This window comes from Corapipo altera, unplaced genomic scaffold (assembly GCF_003945725.1).
Source record: "Corapipo altera isolate COAL_440 unplaced genomic scaffold, ASM394572v1 22b, whole genome shotgun sequence".
NCBI classification, from domain to species: domain Eukaryota; kingdom Metazoa; phylum Chordata; class Aves; order Passeriformes; family Pipridae; genus Corapipo; species Corapipo altera.
Window position 1 is genome coordinate 4,567,983 of NW_020884876.1, and position 20,566 is coordinate 4,588,548.

The 20,566-nt window shown below is 34.3% G+C and overlaps 1 protein-coding gene across 5 annotated transcripts in view; it reads left to right on the forward strand.

The window, feature by feature from the left end:
- TUSC3 (tumor suppressor candidate 3) overlaps nt 1-20,566 on the forward strand; it is a 108,606-nt gene that overhangs the window by 69,054 nt on the left and 18,986 nt on the right. For 3 of the 5 annotated variants that reach the window (XM_027636036.1, XM_027636039.1, XM_027636038.1), the window contains exon 7: nt 19,993-20,056. In XM_027636036.1, coding sequence (XP_027491837.1) covers nt 19,993-20,056 — 64 coding nt within the window. Of the gene's footprint in view, nt 1-6,429; nt 6,533-19,992; nt 20,057-20,566 lie in introns of all 5 variants that reach the window. The other 2 variants (XR_003526452.1, XM_027636037.1) reach the window with 1 other exon arrangement.

Here is a 20,566-nt window from a genome sequence, read left to right on the forward strand (position 1 = left end):
GCCAGAAAAGGGTTGCTAGATGATATTAAAAATACCAGTTTCAAGGGAGAAAAAAGAATGACCTTCAAACTTTTTCTGACTTTGTCTCTTATCAGTCCTGCAAGTGTCAGAGTCGTAATGTGAATACTCAAGAAGGCTTTGAATTGTCAATAGAGGAAGCTTCCACTTTGAGGTTATATTTGCTGGAACAGAAGAGATAACACTATTATCAGTGCTTTTGTAGTGTAGCCAATTTCTCATTGCACGTACTGAAATGCAGTTTTTAATACAGTTTAGATGTTAATGTAATGATAAATATGTCAGACTGTTAAGCTAAATTCTGAATGTTTCTGTCAGTCCTGATACAGTATGAAATTCCACTCTAGTCTCTGTTAGAGATTTTTATGAGCATTTTTTGGGGAAAAAAAATAATTTTCAAACACATTTCTAACCTCCTCTTTAGGAAATAGGCATTAAATGTGTGTTTCTTTCTGAGATGTGTTTTGAATTGTAAGCCAGTTAGAACATCACAGTTTAGTGCTGGAATGTAAATATACAGAATAAAAGCTAGCTCAGTATATAATATACAAATACTATTACAAGCTATTTATGATCACTATAGTATGATCTTTACTTTTTAAAGATAACATGTTGTCTTTGGAAGCAGTTTGAAGAACATATGCAATATATAAGAAATATCTGGTGAATACTTTATTTATATTGAATTGACTTTCAAAATAAGAACATGGAAGATTGCTTAGTTTACTCTAGAAGGCAGTGGACAATCTGAGCTGTTAAAAGGCAAAGGCAGGATGAGTACATTTAAGATAGTATCAGCCGTATGTTGTCAAGAGTAGAGAGTTGAGGTAAAGCTTGTTGGAAGACTTCAAGTGTTACATTATACTTCTTAAAGTTGCATTGCGCGTAATGACAAGGTACACATTTAATGACTTTAAAACTTGCTGACTACTTAAAAGGTTTTTAACAGGGCAAGCTCAATAAGGAAGACTTTTGGGACACCAGTGTTTCCTAGTAATCTAGACGTTATTGTTCTATGCTGTTAAAAGAGTTTCAAATAAAGTGAATGGTAATGTTCTTACTGGAGTACCAGGAATGTGGTGAATAACATGTCAGTTTTTAAGAAGGTGTGGGAGTGTTTGCAAGGCCCACACTGAACTAAATGCTCTAGATAACAGTTGATAAAATAGGAATACATGTGTGAAGTGTTTGTGAATGGAGTACCTAAACTAGTTGAGAAGGTATTTGCCCTAGCATTTTGTTAAAAGTGTAGTAACCATCAGATGAATTAAACAGTAACCAGGGAATTACAAAAAGACTTTTCAAATAAAATGAGGATCAGTCTGAAAATAAGTTTAAAAGAATTTTTACCAATGAGGAAGGATCTTTGAGGGGAAACAGAGCTTTCCCACTGCTGGAAGAGATCTCATTGGCAATATGACATTGGCCAGGCCTGACAGAGCAGCCTTTCTCATAGGGCATAGCCTTTGTCTAGTTGACAGAGTGATACTATAGGATGTAATATGTAGGAGTGCAGACATGATTAAATATGACACATTGGAGAGAGGAGCATGGCAATAGAGGGAAGTCTTGCCTCATGTATCTATTCAAATCCCTTGAAGGCATCAACAGGCATGAGTGCTATTGCTGACAGCCCACTTGAACTGATGAAAGTTTCATCATCAAGTAGATTTGAAGAAGTTACAAAATGAGGTCTAATAAGCTGTCATGACAGAATAAGGAAAGAACAGGTGTAAATTTTTACTTTTTGAGGTGAAGGAAAATCAGTGATATCTTAGAGGGGTTTATTATATCATCTTTGCTATTTACTCTTTGTCTCTTTCCAAGAGCTTGACAGTTTGCTGTTGGCCTTAAGTTATTTGGAAGGACAGAGAAGGGTCAGCTGCTATCTAAGTGGAGTTCTATGCAGAAGAACTGTGCAAGAGTGTAATCTGCCACTCTATCGCTCTGTTGGAAAAAACTTGTAAAGTGACGTGAATTAAAAAGCAGGTCATACGTTTTCTCCTGTAGAACTAAAATGCCTGTAAAATGATTGGCTTTAGGCAGACTGTTTCTATTCAGGAGCAAGGTCTTTTGCTTAGAGTAGCATAATCAAAACAACCTCTAGACACTCACTGGACGAAAGAGCAAACAGTTTAAGATTATTAGAAGAGAAAAGCACTTTTACTGCTATAAGTACAGTGTTTCATGCACAGCTTAAATACAATTTCAAAAAAGCTCAGACCATGACACAAAGTGAGCTTAAGTATGGAAGTACTTTTGTAGAAGGAATGATAAACTGATCTGAGTGCTGCATTTATTTAAAATAAATTTGAGGGTGACATTTTCAAATAAAATGTTTCTACGTGTTAGACAACTGTGGATCTCTTTGCTGCGTATTACGTTTTCAGCTTTCAAAAAGCTGCTGTTCAAATTTATACCTGTTAAACCCCCTTAAGATGGTACTTCAAGGCAGTCTGCCTGAAACCAGAAGCATGTTTTGAGGAGGCACTGTCTTAGGGAGAGGTTTAAAGGAACCATTCTAAGTCATAACCTAAACATCAATATTAAACTGTAGTGTCATTAATAGCATCTGTCTTTGAGTGTGTGAAAAGATGACTTTCAGATGCAAAGTAATTCTTCCTTTTGTCCAGAGAATTTAATGAAATAGTAGAGTAAAATTTGACTGCAAATTATTCAGGTATGTGTACTTCAAGAGATGTGAAAATACTGTGTTGCCACAAGAATAAAGATTTCCATTACAAAGAAGCTAATGGATTCCTGTTGTTACATTGCAAGATTGAAGAGTCTTCTGTGCGGTCACACTAAAACTGTCTTTGTGTCACACTGGAATGCCCTCACATCATTTATGTGGTGTATATACTAATTCACATTCTTTGGAGTTAGCAAGGTGTAAAGAGGAAGGGAAAAATGTGGACTGGTAGGGAGCAATATGTAATCCTGCTAATGCGTGCAGTTGCAATGCATGCCAGCTGTTCAGATTAGCTTTTGAGGGAATATGGATCACTGGAGATATATACTTAAAAACAGGAAAGATGTTCAGTAACAGATAGCTCTTAAACTGTTCAGGCGAAGATATAAAAATGTACTTCCTAGTGCAGTTTATATTTTGGAGTACTTTGTCAAGGCAGATGCTACATTCCCTATCATTTAAGGGGGTTTTAGGACATGTAAAAGGTGCTTAGGTGGGATTGTAGACTTCTCCTACTGAGAGATCGTACAGGTAGTACTTTGAGGACTGTGATCATCTGTTTTCTTCCTGATGAGTGATCATATCTACTTCCCTTCATAATCTTTGAGAAGGGTGAGCACATACATTATGTACAGTAGCTTCTAGCCATCCCTGTTCCTTGTGGAGGTAGACACAGCAGTAGAAGTCAGGGCTTCATCTGTTAGTTACCTTTTGGAGTATGCAAGTAATAGTTCACTTATGATGGAAAAAAAAAAAAGTAAAAATTAAAAGAAGTATTCTGTTAGGGGGCAGAGAAAAGACCTCGCCTCAGAGAAACTTCAAATGCAAAGTGTGTGATACCAGACTGGATGTGGATAATTAGAAAGATGTCATGAAGCTTCCCCTACATGTTTTTTTCTTGTTCAGTCGCTTAGTGTAAGCCATATTTTGGGTCATTAAATAAGTACTCTCCAGGTCAATTTAGAAGGAACTCAGGAGAAAGACATTTTTTACCTCCAAAATGTGGCTGGCAGTTTACTTGCTGAATCTCTTGCCTGAGGTTATTTGAGAACCTATTCTTTTATATTGAAAGCTTGAGTTCTTTTTTCTTGTGACAGCCAGTTTAGTCTACTGCAGCTAAATGTTATGTAGAAATAAATGTTGTATTGAAATTCTTTAATATAGAGTAAATGGTTTTACTTTATAGCTTTTTCTATGCAATTATGTGGCTTACTCGATATTATATATCTTTCTAAATATTAATGTTCTGAAATTCTATCACCAATGAACAATCAGAATGAAGTATTGGCTCTGTTGAAATCAATAGCAAAATGCTTATTGACTTCTTTTGAATCAGCATTTCACCCAAATTATTTCAGGTGCGAAGAAACTTCTGTTCTTCTACAAGTATCATGGGACTGGAAATCTGCTTAGGTCAAAGTCACCTTGAGGTTTTTTAACTAGGCCTTCATATCATGTATAAACCAGAGAGGTGTGTATCAAACTTTCTTCTTTTTCGTTCTTAATTAAAAGATACTTTGAGAAATCACTGTTTGTGCTAAAATAATTACCTAATTAGTCTGTAAGAACTGAAAGGAATTGTGAAAGTCCATAGAGGTGAAAGGGGACAAAATTCATTGTGAAGCCAACTGCTCCTCTGACACTGGGAATAACCCTTTGTACGTATGTGATGGGATGTGTGGAGAAACAGTCTTCAGATTAAATGTACGTGTTGTTAAATTTAAGGCAAGTCTGCCTGTATAGATAAGCTTTGAAAACTGACAAAACCACTGAGGTTTCTTGGAATCGTTGACTGGAATTTTGTTGTAATTAATTTAGAGAAAGCAGGAAAGACCACACTAGAACTTCCTGGTCTCATTCAGTAGGAAATTAGTGAATTAAATAAATTTGGCAAAATACACAAGTTGATGCAGTGTTCTGCCTGTTAGACCTTCATTCAGGCTCAGCTAGTGAATAAGTTTCACTCCAGTTCACATCTAAAATGCGAACTTGGAGTTTTTACTTAGTTTCAGTGGACTACAAGCACTGTCAATTATTAAGAAAATACCATATGTGTTAAAATATCTTAAATTATAATTGGATTTGACATGTTATCTTGAAATTCTGTTGTGACTAAAGTGTCAGTGAAAAATATCAGTGCTATGTATTTGCATACAATGCCCGAGCCTGTGTACAATGGGACTGAAGGCACTTGGTGTGTAAGCAAACAATTCTTTGCCATCACATATGTGAAGGCTGTGTTTTGTATCCTAACTTCATGCTAACTTTGGAAGCCCAGACATCCATTCTCTTTTCTGCCACTATGTTTGAGAACCATGTCTTAGGTTTACCATATATGCAGTAAGTTTTCCTGTGCTAGGTGGTTTTATTTGTTATTAATTTCCACATAGCTGCTATGGGTGCCACAAATAGAGTACAAAAGTTTTTGACTTAGAACAAAAGTTTGGGGGAAAAGTACTTCTTTAACAGAAAATTTAAAATATAATAGTTCAACTGTAATGTAGATAATTTAAAATACAAAACTTGGACCATTCTACATGCCAAGAAAAGAGGAAAATAATATATAATGACCTCAAATTTGATAAAGTTTATGAATGTTCTCAAGGAACTCAGTCATCTAGTACTGTAGTATATGTAAGTATCTCAATGCTAAATTTATAACTACTTAAGCCACCTAAAATATGATATAAATGTTCATAAATGGAACATTTTTAAAAATGTGCTTGAATGCAGACCTCTCTGACAATGCTTCCAGATCTTTGATCAGTTTGTTAGGCTGTTCTTCTGCATTAATTTTAATTTCAACAATTCCAAATCTTAATTTACTAGACAACATACAGTCCTTAACTTATTCAGTTTTTCTCCTTCATATAGAATCTTCAATTTTTACTCTTTTTTTTTTTTATTACCTTGGTTTTTTTTTTTTTGTTTTTTGGGGGGTTTATTTGTTTGTTTGTTTGTGGAGGTTTTTTTGTGTCTTGGGATGTAAAATTTTTCTTCCTTGTACATGAAAATTATTGACCTATTCTTATAGTTCCTCATATGATGAAATAATCTATGCACTATATGCATATATAGAATTACAGAGAAAAAGTATTCCAGACTTTTCTACCTATATTACAACATTTTACAGGTGAGATAATACTAACTTTGTTTTACACCTTCCTAGACAGCTGATGTTTTTATATCTGCAACTTTGCAGCAGACTATTCAATGTAATGCCATGGTTCAATATATTATATAGAAATATTATATTAATAAATAACAGTAGTAGTATTAGTATAAACATATATTTAACATTATTAAAAGAATGTTTTAATTCTTGTATAAAGTGTATTATTTTTCTCTTCAATTAATATTTCTGCTTTTATTGTTTCATAAATTCTTTTCAGAACCATCTTCAACACAAAAGCACTAAATACAAGCACAAAAGAATATTGTGTCCTTTTTTAATTCTTTTCACTTACTGCTGATCTTGGGAAGCATGTCAGTGTTGTCCACATATCTGAACTGCATAGACTGAAAGCACTTCTTCACTGCCATTCAGCCTGAGAACATCAATAGAAACATTTTTTCAAACCTAGAACTTTTCTGTTTGTGCTTTAATTGGAAGAAAATCTATGTATATATTTTAGATTATATTTATATTTCACTGCGATACTCTGTTGCTTGCTTAATCAGTACTGTGTTGTGATTCTTCTTTGTATGGTTTCTTACAGTGGTATTTCTGTTCTACTCCATCTCTCATTTGCAGTTTAACCCATAAAAGTCTTCAAAACCTTATACATCTCCCTGGATTTACTCACTGTGAACTCCTTTGTGGTATGTCAGCTTTCCGGAAATGTTTCTGAGCAATTTAACTTCTCTGTTTTTTTCTTTTCTTTATTTATTTTTAGCCTTTTCCTCTCTTTTTTGTGTATTCAGTGTCCTTCTCAGGCAGGCTGTTGCTCTTTCTCTTCGCCTTTTCTTCTTAGTATGTTCTTATCTGCCTACTTCAGGCATCACAGTGTTTCTACTTTGAACATATGAGTGCTCTTAATGTAAAGTTTGTTGTTCACATCAGTATTTTGCCTTTTTCTGGTTAATTAATATGCTGTTCTAAAAAGTGAGCCATCTTAAGTTCTTTGTTTTTCAACAACTTTGCCCAAATTAGTAATACTTACTTGCAAGCTGCCCTCATTTCTGCAAAGCCGTGGTCTACTGAACCCAAGTTTTCTTCTCTGTTACTGCAGAGAAAAGAGGATAATGTATCATGAGGTATTGTATCCACTCTCAAAATTCTACTTTGCATTTCAGTCCACTTTGGTTGCCTGTAATTTATTTATTTCGAAACACTAAGTGTGTTCTGAAGGTACAACTTTGTTATTTTATGTATCTAGGCACAATAATTGAGCATTGAATAACTCAGACTTCTGGTATTTGTAGAATAAGGCTAAGCTTATTCTCTCTTTTCTGAGCTGCAAGCATTCTACATGTTCACAATTCAGTACTTGTAATATTCTTAAATTCCTTGTATACTGTAGTGCAAGTATCAAAGTCTCATATGAACAAACACTTATAATATCTTAATAGAATTTTTCATTTGGCATCAAATAATTCCTGGTTTTCCTTGTCCCAAATACATGGACATCCAATGTTCAATTGATCCCCCTCCAGGTATTAATGTTTATTGCTTCTTTAGTAAAGCTAACATTTAAGATAATTTAGTATAAGCTTAAATCTATTGATAATGCTGGATGTCTTTAAGACTTGTGTTGGTTTTTGCAATCCTGTGGTGCAATAGTGATGCTCCACTATTTGTTTTTTTTTCTTGGAGACAGCTGATGGGAAGGAACTTGAAATGCAACTCATCCTGCTGACAACAGTATTTGATTTGTACTCATTGCCAACTGGAATACTTGCTAAGGTTAACACAGCAAATAGGTCCGAGGTTTTGTGTCATAACATAAAATTTTTAGCTATTGGTTTTTATAGTATGTTAAGTGAATGCCTGCCATCATAAACATAACTTTATAAAAAACATCATCACAAATTTGATAGTTGTTGAAGTACAAGATGCCTAATGGCGTAGCACATCCTTTGAAAAAATGTTCTCAAACTCTTACATTCTAATGATTAGGAAGCATCTGCCAGTGCATTAAGCAATGAATTTAAATAAGTGGCTCCTATAACTGCCTTCATAAATTGTGGATTTAAAGCGTTTGTTATTGTGAAATAAATTCCTATTTGTCAGGTGTGCCTAATCTCAAATTTTATATTCCAGACATGGAGTGATTCCTTTATTCTCAATTTGTTCTGCTAAAGGATTCATTTTCTATGTCATGTCAGCAGTGTTTCTTCCAATTTGCTAACTAGACCTAATATACCATGCAAAAAATTGCTCTGGGCAACACTGAACCTTTTTTTTATTAACTGAGCTGTACAATTCTGATTACTATAGGCTTATTCTAGAAAACTGAGAGGAATTTTAAAAACAGTACAGCAAAACTTATTAAAAATTTAGTTTTGACCCTTTTTTATAGGTATTCAGTTCTATTTTGAAGGTTTTGTAGAATCATGTTAGGAGACCTGTATTTTTCCATAGTCTCTTTCTCCAAATGACTGCTTCTTTGTGATTTTAAATGTTAATCAGCAGAAAGACCAAATGAGAGAGATTGTACTGGGAAGAAGATAATAAGCATGTCTTTTCCATTGAGAAAACTCTCATGTAGATTTCAGTTTTCCATTATAGTCAAAGTTACTAAGTTGGCCTGTAGAAGAATGAGGAGAAGAGAGTTTAAACAACACACTAAAAAAAACTGTTTTGGAAAAACAAGATTTAAAGAAAGTTTCCCTCAATCCATGCCAGCCTAAAATTCTGTTTTCTTAAAAAATTTGATGAGATGTTCTCTTTATCCCGAGAGTAATATTAATATGTAATGCTGTGGAGCGAGACTATGTAATGAAGCTACAATGTCAGATTTAGAGCTTTAGATAATTGAAATGATATCCTATTACAACAACATCAGATAATAAGTTACACCTAAATCTGAACAGGATAACAAAACTCTTGTGGTAGTGAAAATTTTTCTCCCTTTTCACTGACTTAAATGTTGATACTTTATGTACCTGCATAATTTGGTACATAAAATTGTTTTTAATAAAGAATATTAATTCTTAAGGTTTTGTTTTGGTTCACCATCACATAGTGGCAAAGGATAAAACCCCAGGATGTGCAGGCATATATGTGGCTGTTTCTGCTACATGATGTGTAATAAAAAATTTGTTATAAAACTTACTTGATAAAACTTCAGAGTATTTGAAACAGTTATGTGTGTCACACAAGTATAATTTTGTTGTTGCTGTTATAAGGAAAAAAATCCTGACATACAAATAACCATACACAAGTCCATTACTACAAATGTGACTTTGGCCCATAATGGCAGCTGCAGCTTCATTTTCTTTTGTTCAAGTTTTGGCAATTAGCTGGCAGTCTTTCTCTCAAGAATAATCCAGTGTTCACTAAAGTGTAGTTTGAAAGGAGTTCAGAGACCTACAGTTGTAGTCAAGAAATAAACTTTTTCATTCAATCGGTTGAATCTGTTTCTTTATACTGTGTTCATTCAGATACCTCTTTTTAAAGTAAGGGTTAAGGTTTATAAATTGATATACAGACTGTGCTTCAGAAGGTACTAAAAATTACTTTGGCAAGAAAGAACAGCATGGCTTTCCTCTCTGGCATGTACCTAACTACTCAATCATATAGACTAATTTTTCATGCTCAATTTTGCATGCCTGTTCATGCCTGCCTAGTATGTCTCAGCTTCCTGGTTAATTAGCATTAAAAAAACTGCATTGCAAATATACGGATATTTCCCTAGTACTTGACAAGTTTCTCTGCAATTGCAAATCCAAAAAAATTTACTTAATTTACTGTGGAATTTGCAGTCAGTTGTCATTGCAAAACCTGTACCTGGAACAGCTTAATACATATCTCTTGAACTCTGTGTAGCAGAGTTAGGGGCAGTATCCAGTTTGCTTGGGGAAGACAATTACATGAAACACAGGATTATTCTCACATTCCCCTGTTGTTGTTAATTGGATTGTAGCTTTGGGGGAAATTTGCACCTCCCCTTCTTCTGCTACAAAATAAACTTTTTTTTTTGTCTGTGTTTTTCGCAGCTGTTTGATTTCAGCATAGTCTGTTTGGAAACTAGTGTCATAGTAAAGTCTGTCTGTCTTCACTTCTGCTTCCAGCACTTCAGTATTCAGGTGAAACTACCTTTTTTGCCTCATAGCTTGAAATCCAATCAAAAGAACACTTCGAAATTCCAAAAGAGAAAATACCACAGGTCCTGACTAAGAAATTAAAAACATCTTCTGAGTTTGTAATATTTTACATATATGTTTTAAACCATGATTTAAATAACACCAACAACGTGAGCTCAGCTGAATGGCTAATTTCAGCTCTTCCATCTCTATAATTTATAAGGAAAACTTATGGTGTACTATACAGTAACTGTCTTTCTTGTTTTGCCATGACCACTCATTGACAGAACACCAACGGTGTGAAGATCATCACACTCCCACACTGTGGAATAGGTATATGGCAACAATCTAGGTACATATTTTACCTTAGACTGTTGGGGTTTTTTTAAAGACCAATGAGATATATCCCATATCTGCTTAGCATCAGAATGAGAGCAAAAACTAAAGAGATATTTGGGAGTTCAGAAAATAGTTCTTATTACCAATGTGTTTGCATTTTTAGATGAATTCTGTTCATGAAAAACACCTCAATTTCTTTTGTTTCCTAATTAGAAGTATCGTGGTTTGGCTTCCATGTGTTAAGCAAGCAGTCCATACTCCAAAACAACTATTAACAGTAGAACTTTAATCACAGCTTTTCTTTCATTAGAATCACTGCTTTGAAATGTGTAGGAATGTCACTTTTCTCTAAGAATTTTTTTTCATCTTTCTTAAGTTGATTAAAAAGTAGTCAAGTTGCTAAGCAAGACATCACAGTTGCAAAAGTTTCTTTTCCTTTGGCAACTGGGCTTAGCTGTGTCATGCAAACTTCCCCAAACTACCAGAATGCTGTTTCAGAGATCCTGGAAATTCTGGTGTCTGTTAAAGTCTCTCACCTGGGTACTGTGTGTTGTAATACCCATTCAGAGGGAAGGTATTTGTTGCATGCCAATTCATTAAATAACTTGGAAATTAGGTAAGAATAAGGGTACCAATGTTTTATTCCTAATGAGAGTTTAAGTTCTGTGTTTTTTCTGAAACCGACAAAGTAATGATTCTTTGAAGGATTGCTGCATCTTTTGTCATCTTATTCTTTTATGACTAATAAATGTTGGAGAAGTCCCTCAGAATTAATTCTTATTCAGCAGGATTTATCAAAGCTTCTGTATATCTGAGCAGAGAGTTCACAGTTTCTGGATTTGCAAGACTCCTTTGATTATCTGACTCCTTTGATAGCACTTCTAGACACCCTAAATAATGCAGCATAGCTCTAAAAGCTGCCTAGGAACAACCAAAGCAGCAACATAAACCAGGATTTCTATAATACTGTTTTAAATTATACCAACTACCAATTTCATCCTGCTAGTCTGCTAAAGTAAGGCAGCATTTCTTCGCTTTTGCTCTAGGGCTGAAACCCAGATCATATTCTGTGCTCGATGCCAGACGGACTTTGTAGAAGGCAGCCAGCACAACCTGTTTCAACCAGCCAGTCTTGTGAAAACTGACTGCTGTCTCTTGACTCAGTTTTGATTTGGGCAATGGTGAACACAGCAGTGAGCTCAGGCATGGAAAATGTAACTCATATTCACTGAATTAATATGAGAGAATGGAAGAGTCTGTATGAGACTGTTGTGTGTATCTGTATTATATAAACTCTTTAAAAAATTCAACATTAAATATTTCTTTTAAAGGGTTAAATTCTGTAGCATTAAACCTGCATTATATGGGAAAACTGTGGTTTAAACAGGTTTTAAAATGGCTTTTGGTGGTGTCTTTGCAAACACATACTTCTTCTTCCCAGCACCCCCTTTGTTATCCATGCAGGAATGTCCTGGGAAGGTGTCCTGAGGTGTGTCCCATTGGCCTTTGTTAACCTCTTCCTGTGATTGGGTGTTCCTGTAAACCCCTTGAGACTTCTAATAAATTCATCCTTAACTATTAAATTCTCTTATCAAAAGTGGCTGATATGATTTATGGTCATGTTTAGTAATTGAGAGTCTGAACACTTGCACTAACTGTTACACCAAGGATGCCGAAAAAGTTATAAATGCATGGAATTTTATTTGGAGGGGTCCAGTGTTGATTTCCTAGGTATCCTACTACTTTTTAGAGTCAAGTGCTTGAGTGCAAGCTGAATAAAATCACTAAAAGTGCATAAGTAAGACCTCTGGTGATTCTGTCCCTCACCATTTTGTATATGCTGGTGTGTTCACTTCAGCTATTTTGTTAGTCCTGGTCTTGCTGGTCTATAACTGAGCTGTATTGGATTTCATGTAGAGACATAACTTAGAGAGGCTGCTTACTAGGAATATAATACAGGAAATTTTCACCAGGTTGGCTTATATTTGAGTTGGAGATATTCATAAAGCTAGTAGCTGTTGAAAAGAAATTGCTTCTTTCAAGTAGCTTAGTCTTAAATTAGAGTATTTCTGTTTGATTATTAAATAAAATGAAGATTCCTGGAAAAAATGTTGTCTGAAATAGCTGACTTCTCACTTCTTACTGTCATATGTGTTTTTCATTTTGCCAGAAACACAAAATCATTTATTTAGGATTTCTGTTAGGACCGAGTTTAGATTTAGTTTTGTGTTTATTACTACATTAAATTTTGAAGCCATTGAGTATCATTTGCAGATGTCACTTTTATATCTGGGTATCTACAATAAAAGAAATTACCCTATTAAATACTTGTACATTGTGCTAACTATTGGACATTAATATGTGATTAGACTTGTCAGAGGTTTCTGAGCTGTGTAGTAAATAAACTGAAGTCAAGACTTTTTGCATTTCTTTAGTTTTTGAGATGGGACTTCATATATTTATTTACTCAGTTTCAGTGTCGTTATTTTGGTAAAGCACATCCATATGCTAACAGAGGTTCTACGTTGTTCTCACACATGTGAATAACTTAGGCCCAAACCAGCATCATCTCATGTTGTTTCACATCAGTGGTCACAATAAGGCTTTTGAGGGCTGGCTGCTATGGGAAATATAGGTCACTGTACATGTGCTGTCTCCAGCAGGTAATAGTTTCTCCTGTGATGGAAAGAAAGCAGGGAATTAGATTAGGCTTCTATTTCAGATTTTCACAGACACCTACCTGGGCTAATAACTTCATAGGAAGTCCCCTATTGGGTTCTTAAGCAAGTTAAAACTCTGATCAGTATGAACTGAACAGATACTACTATGTAGGAATAAAATAAGCATATTTGGAGAGCATGCTTCAAGTGAACCTGTGTGAAACTATACTGTTTTTGCAAAGCATAACATTTCAATAGGTAGCTGCAATCACAGAGTCAGAAAACTAGGACTTTGGAACTGCATAAGATTTTATTCTTAATCTTGGTGGGCGGTTTAAGCTGCTTCTGAAGTGTTACATAGTTAACATAGAAGAAAACCTGTCTAGAGAAATGTAGTTGTGATCATGAAATCACACAGTAAAACATTCATTAATATACCTTGATGTTTGATTTCAAAGTGTTTGCTTTACTGCATGAATTATTTGTTCTCCATAATATGTTTAAGCTTTTTCTGCACTTAAAATGATAAGGTGTGGTAATGGTATTGTGCGAGAATGTTTTAGAACTTTAACTTTTTAAACATTTTAAACATTTAAAGACTGCTGAAAGTCATACTACTCCTGGCCTTGGAAAACATATAAATCTGAATTGATAGAGAAAGTTCTTTTTCCCCTGTAAGTTAAGAGAAAAGAATGACTTCTTATATCTAATGTGTGTTCTTGGCAAAATTGGTGGTCTTTAATTAAAATATGCCATTCCAAAGGCTCGATCATAATTAAGTAATCCATGGCCTTCTTTAATGTTCCTTTCTCTGATGAATTTCACCCTGAATGTTAATGCAGTAAAAGAAGATAGATTAACAACGTTTATCCTAATGGTGTGGAATTCATAAGTCTCTCTTTGGGGCAGTTAACTACTGTGTTTCTTCATTTCTTTCTAGATATATTAGCTTGAACTTGGCCTGTTGTCTCCTTCCGGGGACAGTCTCCATCCAGGGGTTTCTTCAACGTACCGTCCAAGTTCAGCTTATCACTATGAATAATTATTAGCAAAATTAGTCTGCTTTTGATTAGTTTTCAATACACTTTTTTATTAGATGCATGTCATATCTCATAAACTCAAGACAGGTTATTTCTCAGTTATCCAAAATGATACTTCATGAAGTAACTTTGTGTCTTAGGCTATTACTAAACCCAACTTAGTTTAATAAGCTCCATTTACCCTAGCATCCTTCATGTACATACTGATGGAAAATAAACATCATGATGTTTGTTTTAAGAAAGATTAGTGAAGCACCTGAAATCATGTTTTAATTTTGGGCACTTCACAAATTCTTCTTGCCTTGAGAATTAGCACATCTCACAGAGGCCTTATTTCCCCTTACTTTGTTTCTGTTTTATTTATATTGCATTAACAGAAAGAAATGGAAGAGTACAGATTATAGGTAAGTATATTACTGAACCATGACAACTGCCACTCTTGAAGGGAAATCAAAAGCACATTTTGCATTTAGGGGAATTTAAAGGTATATTAAATTGCTGTTATCTTTTACTATCCTGGTGTGGTATTATATATGTACCATCTACAGTTCCGTAACACTACATATTTAATGAGTCTATAAATATTAGATAAATATTTAATACAATTTTGTAGAAATATGCATGCATTGAACAATTGTTTGTCACTACCAAAGAAAATGGCCTGATTTGAGGATATGATTATTCCAGTTCACAGTTCAAATAGCTTCTGTGAAATCCGACCTGAGATAGGAGAATGCTGGAGTTGGAAAAGGACTGGTTATTCAAAGTGTGAATTACTCAGGGTTTGGTTCCCCTATTAGTCCTACCAGTGAGGCATTTACTGTTGCATCTCTTGTGTGGCAGCAGTAGTTGGGTGGTTGTACGGGTTTCTGCTCAAGCTATGCTCGTCTCTCTTCTGACAGACTTTATCTTCACGTCTTGCATGGACCTCCCTCTTGATGCCATTAAAATGAAAGAGAAATACTGAGTTTATTCATGAATTTATTTAAAGCATTTGCCTAGAGCATTTGCAGCCAGATAGGCTTCACAGAGCTTCCAAATATTAAATGGATTCAGTGTCAAAAAGCAGAAATGATAGCAAAACAGAAATCTCACTTCTTGGTGTCTTAATAGTTTGTAGCTTCAAATAAAATTTCATGAGAATATATGCCTTGCATGTAGGTCATTCAGCAATCTTCTTATAGAAGGAAAAAAGTAATAAGAGAATAAAGAAACCTCACATGTGACCAGATCCTTTCCTTAGCTTGAGAATTGATAAATAGGTAATTCTTCAATATTCCTTTAAAAATGTGTCTTTAAATGTATTCTATTTTAAGTAAGTATGAGCCCCAGATGTCCATGAATTTCAAAATTTGATGAGTCAGTGGCCATTGCCGTGTACAAAACTGATGTGTGGGGGCATATTTGCATAAATACGTGTCAGTACAAATATAATCTATGCTTCAGTTGGCCTCACAGTATCGTCATATGCCTGTAGGGAAAAACACAAGGACAAATTCCATAAAGTTCTCACCATTCTTTTTTCAAGAATAGATGTTTCCTATAATTTTTACATTAAATACTGCAGTTCTATCTTCTGAAAACTTCTACTCTTTTTTGTCTGTTTAGAAAGGAGGTCTGAAAGTGCATTGGGGAAAAAACACGACCCATAATTCCTTTGTGAAGTGGTTAAGAGCCATCCCTCGTAAGAAATTAGATGAGGTACTGCCATAAATTCATTTGATTCACAATATGTTGTGAAATACAAATTCCTTTGCTTATCCTTCCTCCCTGGAACAGTCTGTGCTACTTTATGTACTTCACTAGCATTGCTCTGACTGACCCACAGCTCTAGGGGAGATGCACCATGGTGCAGTTTTGAGTATTTGGAGAATAATGTCTTGGGGAAGCAGTTTGAGGACTCTATTGGTCACACACAGATTTATTGCTAGTTAACTTTAAAGAAAAATCTACCTAAGGACACTTGTAAAAGCACAGGGAATTTAAGAGTTAAAATGTCAATACTGGACAGTAAACATCTGCTTTATTTAATATTTTAACAAAGTAGCTCTGAACTGGTGAACTCTTCCTTTTAATCTGAGATCTCTTGCCCTCCCAAACAAAGATGAAGCTTGGTTTTTGTCTTTAAGGTGGCTACTCACTTTGCTTTTAGCCATTTCTGTCCCCTCTCTGGGAGCAGAGCAGGTATATAACAATTGTCTCTTACTAGCTTTTTAATGTACATGTAACATTTCCAGAACTAAATCAAAGAACATCCACTTCCTTGCAAGCAAGGCTATGCCTTTAGCAACTTACATTTAAAGAAATATGATTACAGCCTTAATCCCTATGAGACATTTAGCCAGAAATTCATATTCATCGGCTAGTTTTCAAATTACAGTCTCTGGTTCAGGTCTTCTAGTCAGGGTTTTTTTGTTTTAGGTTTTAGTTTGGTTGGCTCAAGTTTCACATTTGCAAATAAACTGTATCTAGTTCATTATGCTGAGTATCAGTTGGCAGCTAGGACTCTTATCTGTCACCTAATTAATTGTGATAATGAGACTTTCTTTCTTTTGTCTTCTTAAGGACTTTTATCTTTAGAGAGACTGGTCAAATTCTGATATAAAAATGAATATTTTACATCATGTAATAAAACTAATTACTTTGTTAATGTAACCAACAGGCAGGGAAAGATATTCTGCTCTAAATTTCTTGTTGTTTTTAGGATTTTATCATAGCGATTACCTATCTTAATGAATTAGGAGAGAAGCCTCCAGGGGGACCTTACTGCAGACTTGCAGTACTTAAAGAGATCGTATTAGAAAGATGGGGACAGATATTTTACACCTATTTTAAAGGACAAAGGGTAATAGTTTTAAACTAAAAGAAGATAGGTTTAGACTAGATATGAGGAAGAAACTTTTTATCCTGAGGGCGGGAGATGCTGACATAGGTTGCCCAGGGAAGTGATAGATGCCCCATCCCTGGAAATGCTCAAGATCAGGTTGGGCAGCGCTCTGTGCAACCTGATCTAGTTGAAGACGTTGCTGCTCACTGTAGGGGGATTGGACTATATGGTCTTTAAAGGTCCCTTCCAACCCAGACCATTCTATGATTCTGTTATTCTAATGAGAAATTTCTGAGAATGTCTTTCCAACAGTTTAAACCTTATATTATTGTGATACCAACCCTGCTAGAGCATTACATTAAATCACTATACTACTTCTGTAACACATAAAAACTTGCCTTAAGTTTTTTTAATCAGAATATGATTAAAAAACGGTAACCATCTAATTAGGTTTTTTTATAACTTTTAGTCTTTTTTTTGTGGGATTTCAGCTTTGCATTGTAAGTAGTCTACATGGACTGTATTGTGAACAGTTTACTGCAAACTTTGATCATCCTCAGCTTAGGAGAATTTTTCAGTCAATTTTTCAAGTCTGAATAGCTACTGAGAAATTTTCAGAGTTGAGAGCATATTGGCTGGCATTTTAAAAAACATCATTACTGTATGGGTTTGACAGCTACAGGGTTATGAAACTGTGCTATTTCATTAAAAAATTATTTGTAATTATTTATTATTTCCAAGCGAAACCAGAAGTCACACAAACTTGAGTGATATTTTTAAATAAAGTTACTATGCAGGGTGATGAAGACTAGAACCTAAAATGTGATTCCTCCCCAGTGTGGGACAGATTTTTGTCATCAGAAGCAGTAGCATAAAATTTTCCTTTTTTGGAGGTGAGGCTCTTCATCTCTGTTAGGAAGAAAGCTAAACAATATAATGTCAGCAAATTGTTTTGAGGAAAGTAATGATTTCTCCATATAGTGTCTACATGTATATGTGTTTATGTGCAAACTTTGGATTCTGTTCCTTCAGTGGTGTTACAGGGAATTAAATTGCTACCATAAGAGGAAGAGAAAAGTAATTTACTTTAGCAAAGTATAAAAGTGTATGAATAAAAATGTCATCTCTCATCTAAATGTTTTGCAAATACATAAGGCATTTATAATCCTAGTATTCCTGTGACAACCAGTTTTATTAATGTGATAATAATAATACCTCTTCAACATAGAGTATATGTCTTTAGTTCCCGATGTACGTTTTCATTCAATTTAGCATGTGTGTAGAGAAAGACTAGTAGTGATGATGTATAAATGCATATAGGTATTTAATAACTAAATAGGGCTACTAAACCCTGTTGCACTTTCCTGATGAAAGACTCATTTTCTATTTCAGTTCACATTGTAATAACAAATATAGTATATATATATTGTAATCACTGTAAGCTTTAAACTATAACTTTGTGCCATGATCAAAGAAATAGATGTTTATTGTTTGTTAGGCACACTTGAATCCAGATCCTACAAGTTTGTATGTAGATCTGTGTGTATATATATTGCTTTAGATGTGTGAGAAATAATGACAGAAGGTCACTAGTCACAGAACTGTGATCATGTCTGAGTCAGAGTATACAATGTATCAAGCATTTTAACTTTGTCTTTAATTTTTATTAATCTGAAATATTCTTCCTTTGTGTTATATATATGTGTGTGTATATATATATATACATATATATAGAGAGAGGTATATTTAGCCTTAGTGAGATTTATAAGGAGTCATGCAAAAAAACCCAAGAAATACCATTTGGCTCACTGTCATATTATACTGCAATGAGATATTCTTCTGAGATCAGTGATTTTTATCTTGTTAAAGAAAAAAGATACCTCTGAGAGATGGAATCTTTAGATACACGAAGGTCTTGCCTGGTTTAGCTTTGATTGGTTATTTAAATGAGCATAATATGATTGAATTCTGAAAGCAACAGATAACCATCTACTGAGTAAAAACTTCTATAATTTCTTATGAAATACATGATCTGACACCACATCAATCAGAGCTTAACTACTGTGGAAAAAGGCATTCTTTTGTATTTCAAAGCATTAGAGTATTTAAAATCTGAATTGTTCTGAATCATGACAAGGATGGTATTCCACCAGAATTATTCAGAATAAAATTAATTAAAGCAACATGTATGAGTGAAAAAATAAATTAACAAAACCCTGCATTCATAAGGAGGGCAAAAAGTTTCCCATTTCTTTACCTTTATAGATGTGAGCATTTTTCTTGCTATTTAGTTGGGGTGAAAATTGTATCTGTGCCTAAGAAGAATATGTGTAAATAATACTTTGAGAACATGGACATATTTAATTTCACATAGAATAGTGTGACAAACTGTACTCAATATTTGTAATTGATATAGTAGAGAAAGACACAGAATCTCCCTCATTTTGTGCATGTTTGCATTCCTTCAAATTTTTGCTTCTTTTTTGCTATCATGACTAGTTAACAATAAATTCTAACAGCTTTTCACTAATGTGCTGTAAGTTCTTAAAAATAAATGTACAAAGGGAGCCCATTAACAATAATTATTTGGGGTAAGGGGGAAGTAGACTGTGTTAGGCTTAGTATTAACTTCTGTTATTGCAGTCACAACATATCCATTTAAACAAGACAGTTTATGAATTAGGATCTCTGAAGGACACAGTTGTACCTTATTGCAGAAAAATGAAATATACTTGGTATATATATCTCAATCTGAGAAAGACTAAAGTTGAATTATTTTTTTAGAGTCAGGGTTCAGTTTTCACTTTTGTAAAAGCCACGCTGATGCATGTCCTTGATTTCATCACCTGCCTTCTCAAAAATTGTATCCCCTAAGCAAATAAATGTATGTCCTTTATTCCACAGTAGCAGCAGTGTGAAAAAGAGTCCAGTATAATGTAATGTTTGAAACATTGCATTCACTGTATATACATGCTTTGCTAAATATACTATTTTTAACACTCCTTTTTACTAAACCTATATACATAAACTGTGCTGTTAATTTCTAGCTGTTGCTGCCTGCATTTTTCTGCAAAATGGGTTTTAGTTTTATTCTCACATATCCAGTTGTGCCATTTTCAGTGGATTTCTTTGTTTTAAAGAGGATTGTTTTTCATTTTTATTTTACAGAGTTACATACATGGAAGCAGTCAGGCTCAGTTTGTTGCAGAATCACATATTATTCTTCTGCTGAGTATCCTTCAAAGTGATGATGAATATAAAAAAAGCAAGATGAGGCACAGTGTGATGTTAAATAAAATTGCTCTGGCAGAGAATAGCTGAACATTTGAGCAGGTATTGTATTTTGCCTTACTTGCTATATGTTGAAGTAAATATTCAATGTTGTTGCTATTTACTGCCAAGTAAACCTGGCATTCCTTTCACTAATGTATACCTTGTTATATCCTTTGTTAGTCTTATGCCTTCAGTGTTACCTTTTCGTAGCAGAAACTAATTTTCTTCTTTTTTTACTCTGTGTTATAATAGTTAAAAATTCATTGAAAAAATAATTTTATTTCTTCTTACTGACAAGAAAAGCGTACAGAAATTTACCAATCATGCACAAAGATGATTTGTTCTCCAGTAGTCCTTGGATTTTTTTTCCCCCACCTAATCTAGACAGTTTTCTACTACTTCTTGAAATAAATAACTCAATCACATTTGTTCTGACATCATCTTCTCACAGAAAGACTCTTGAGACCTA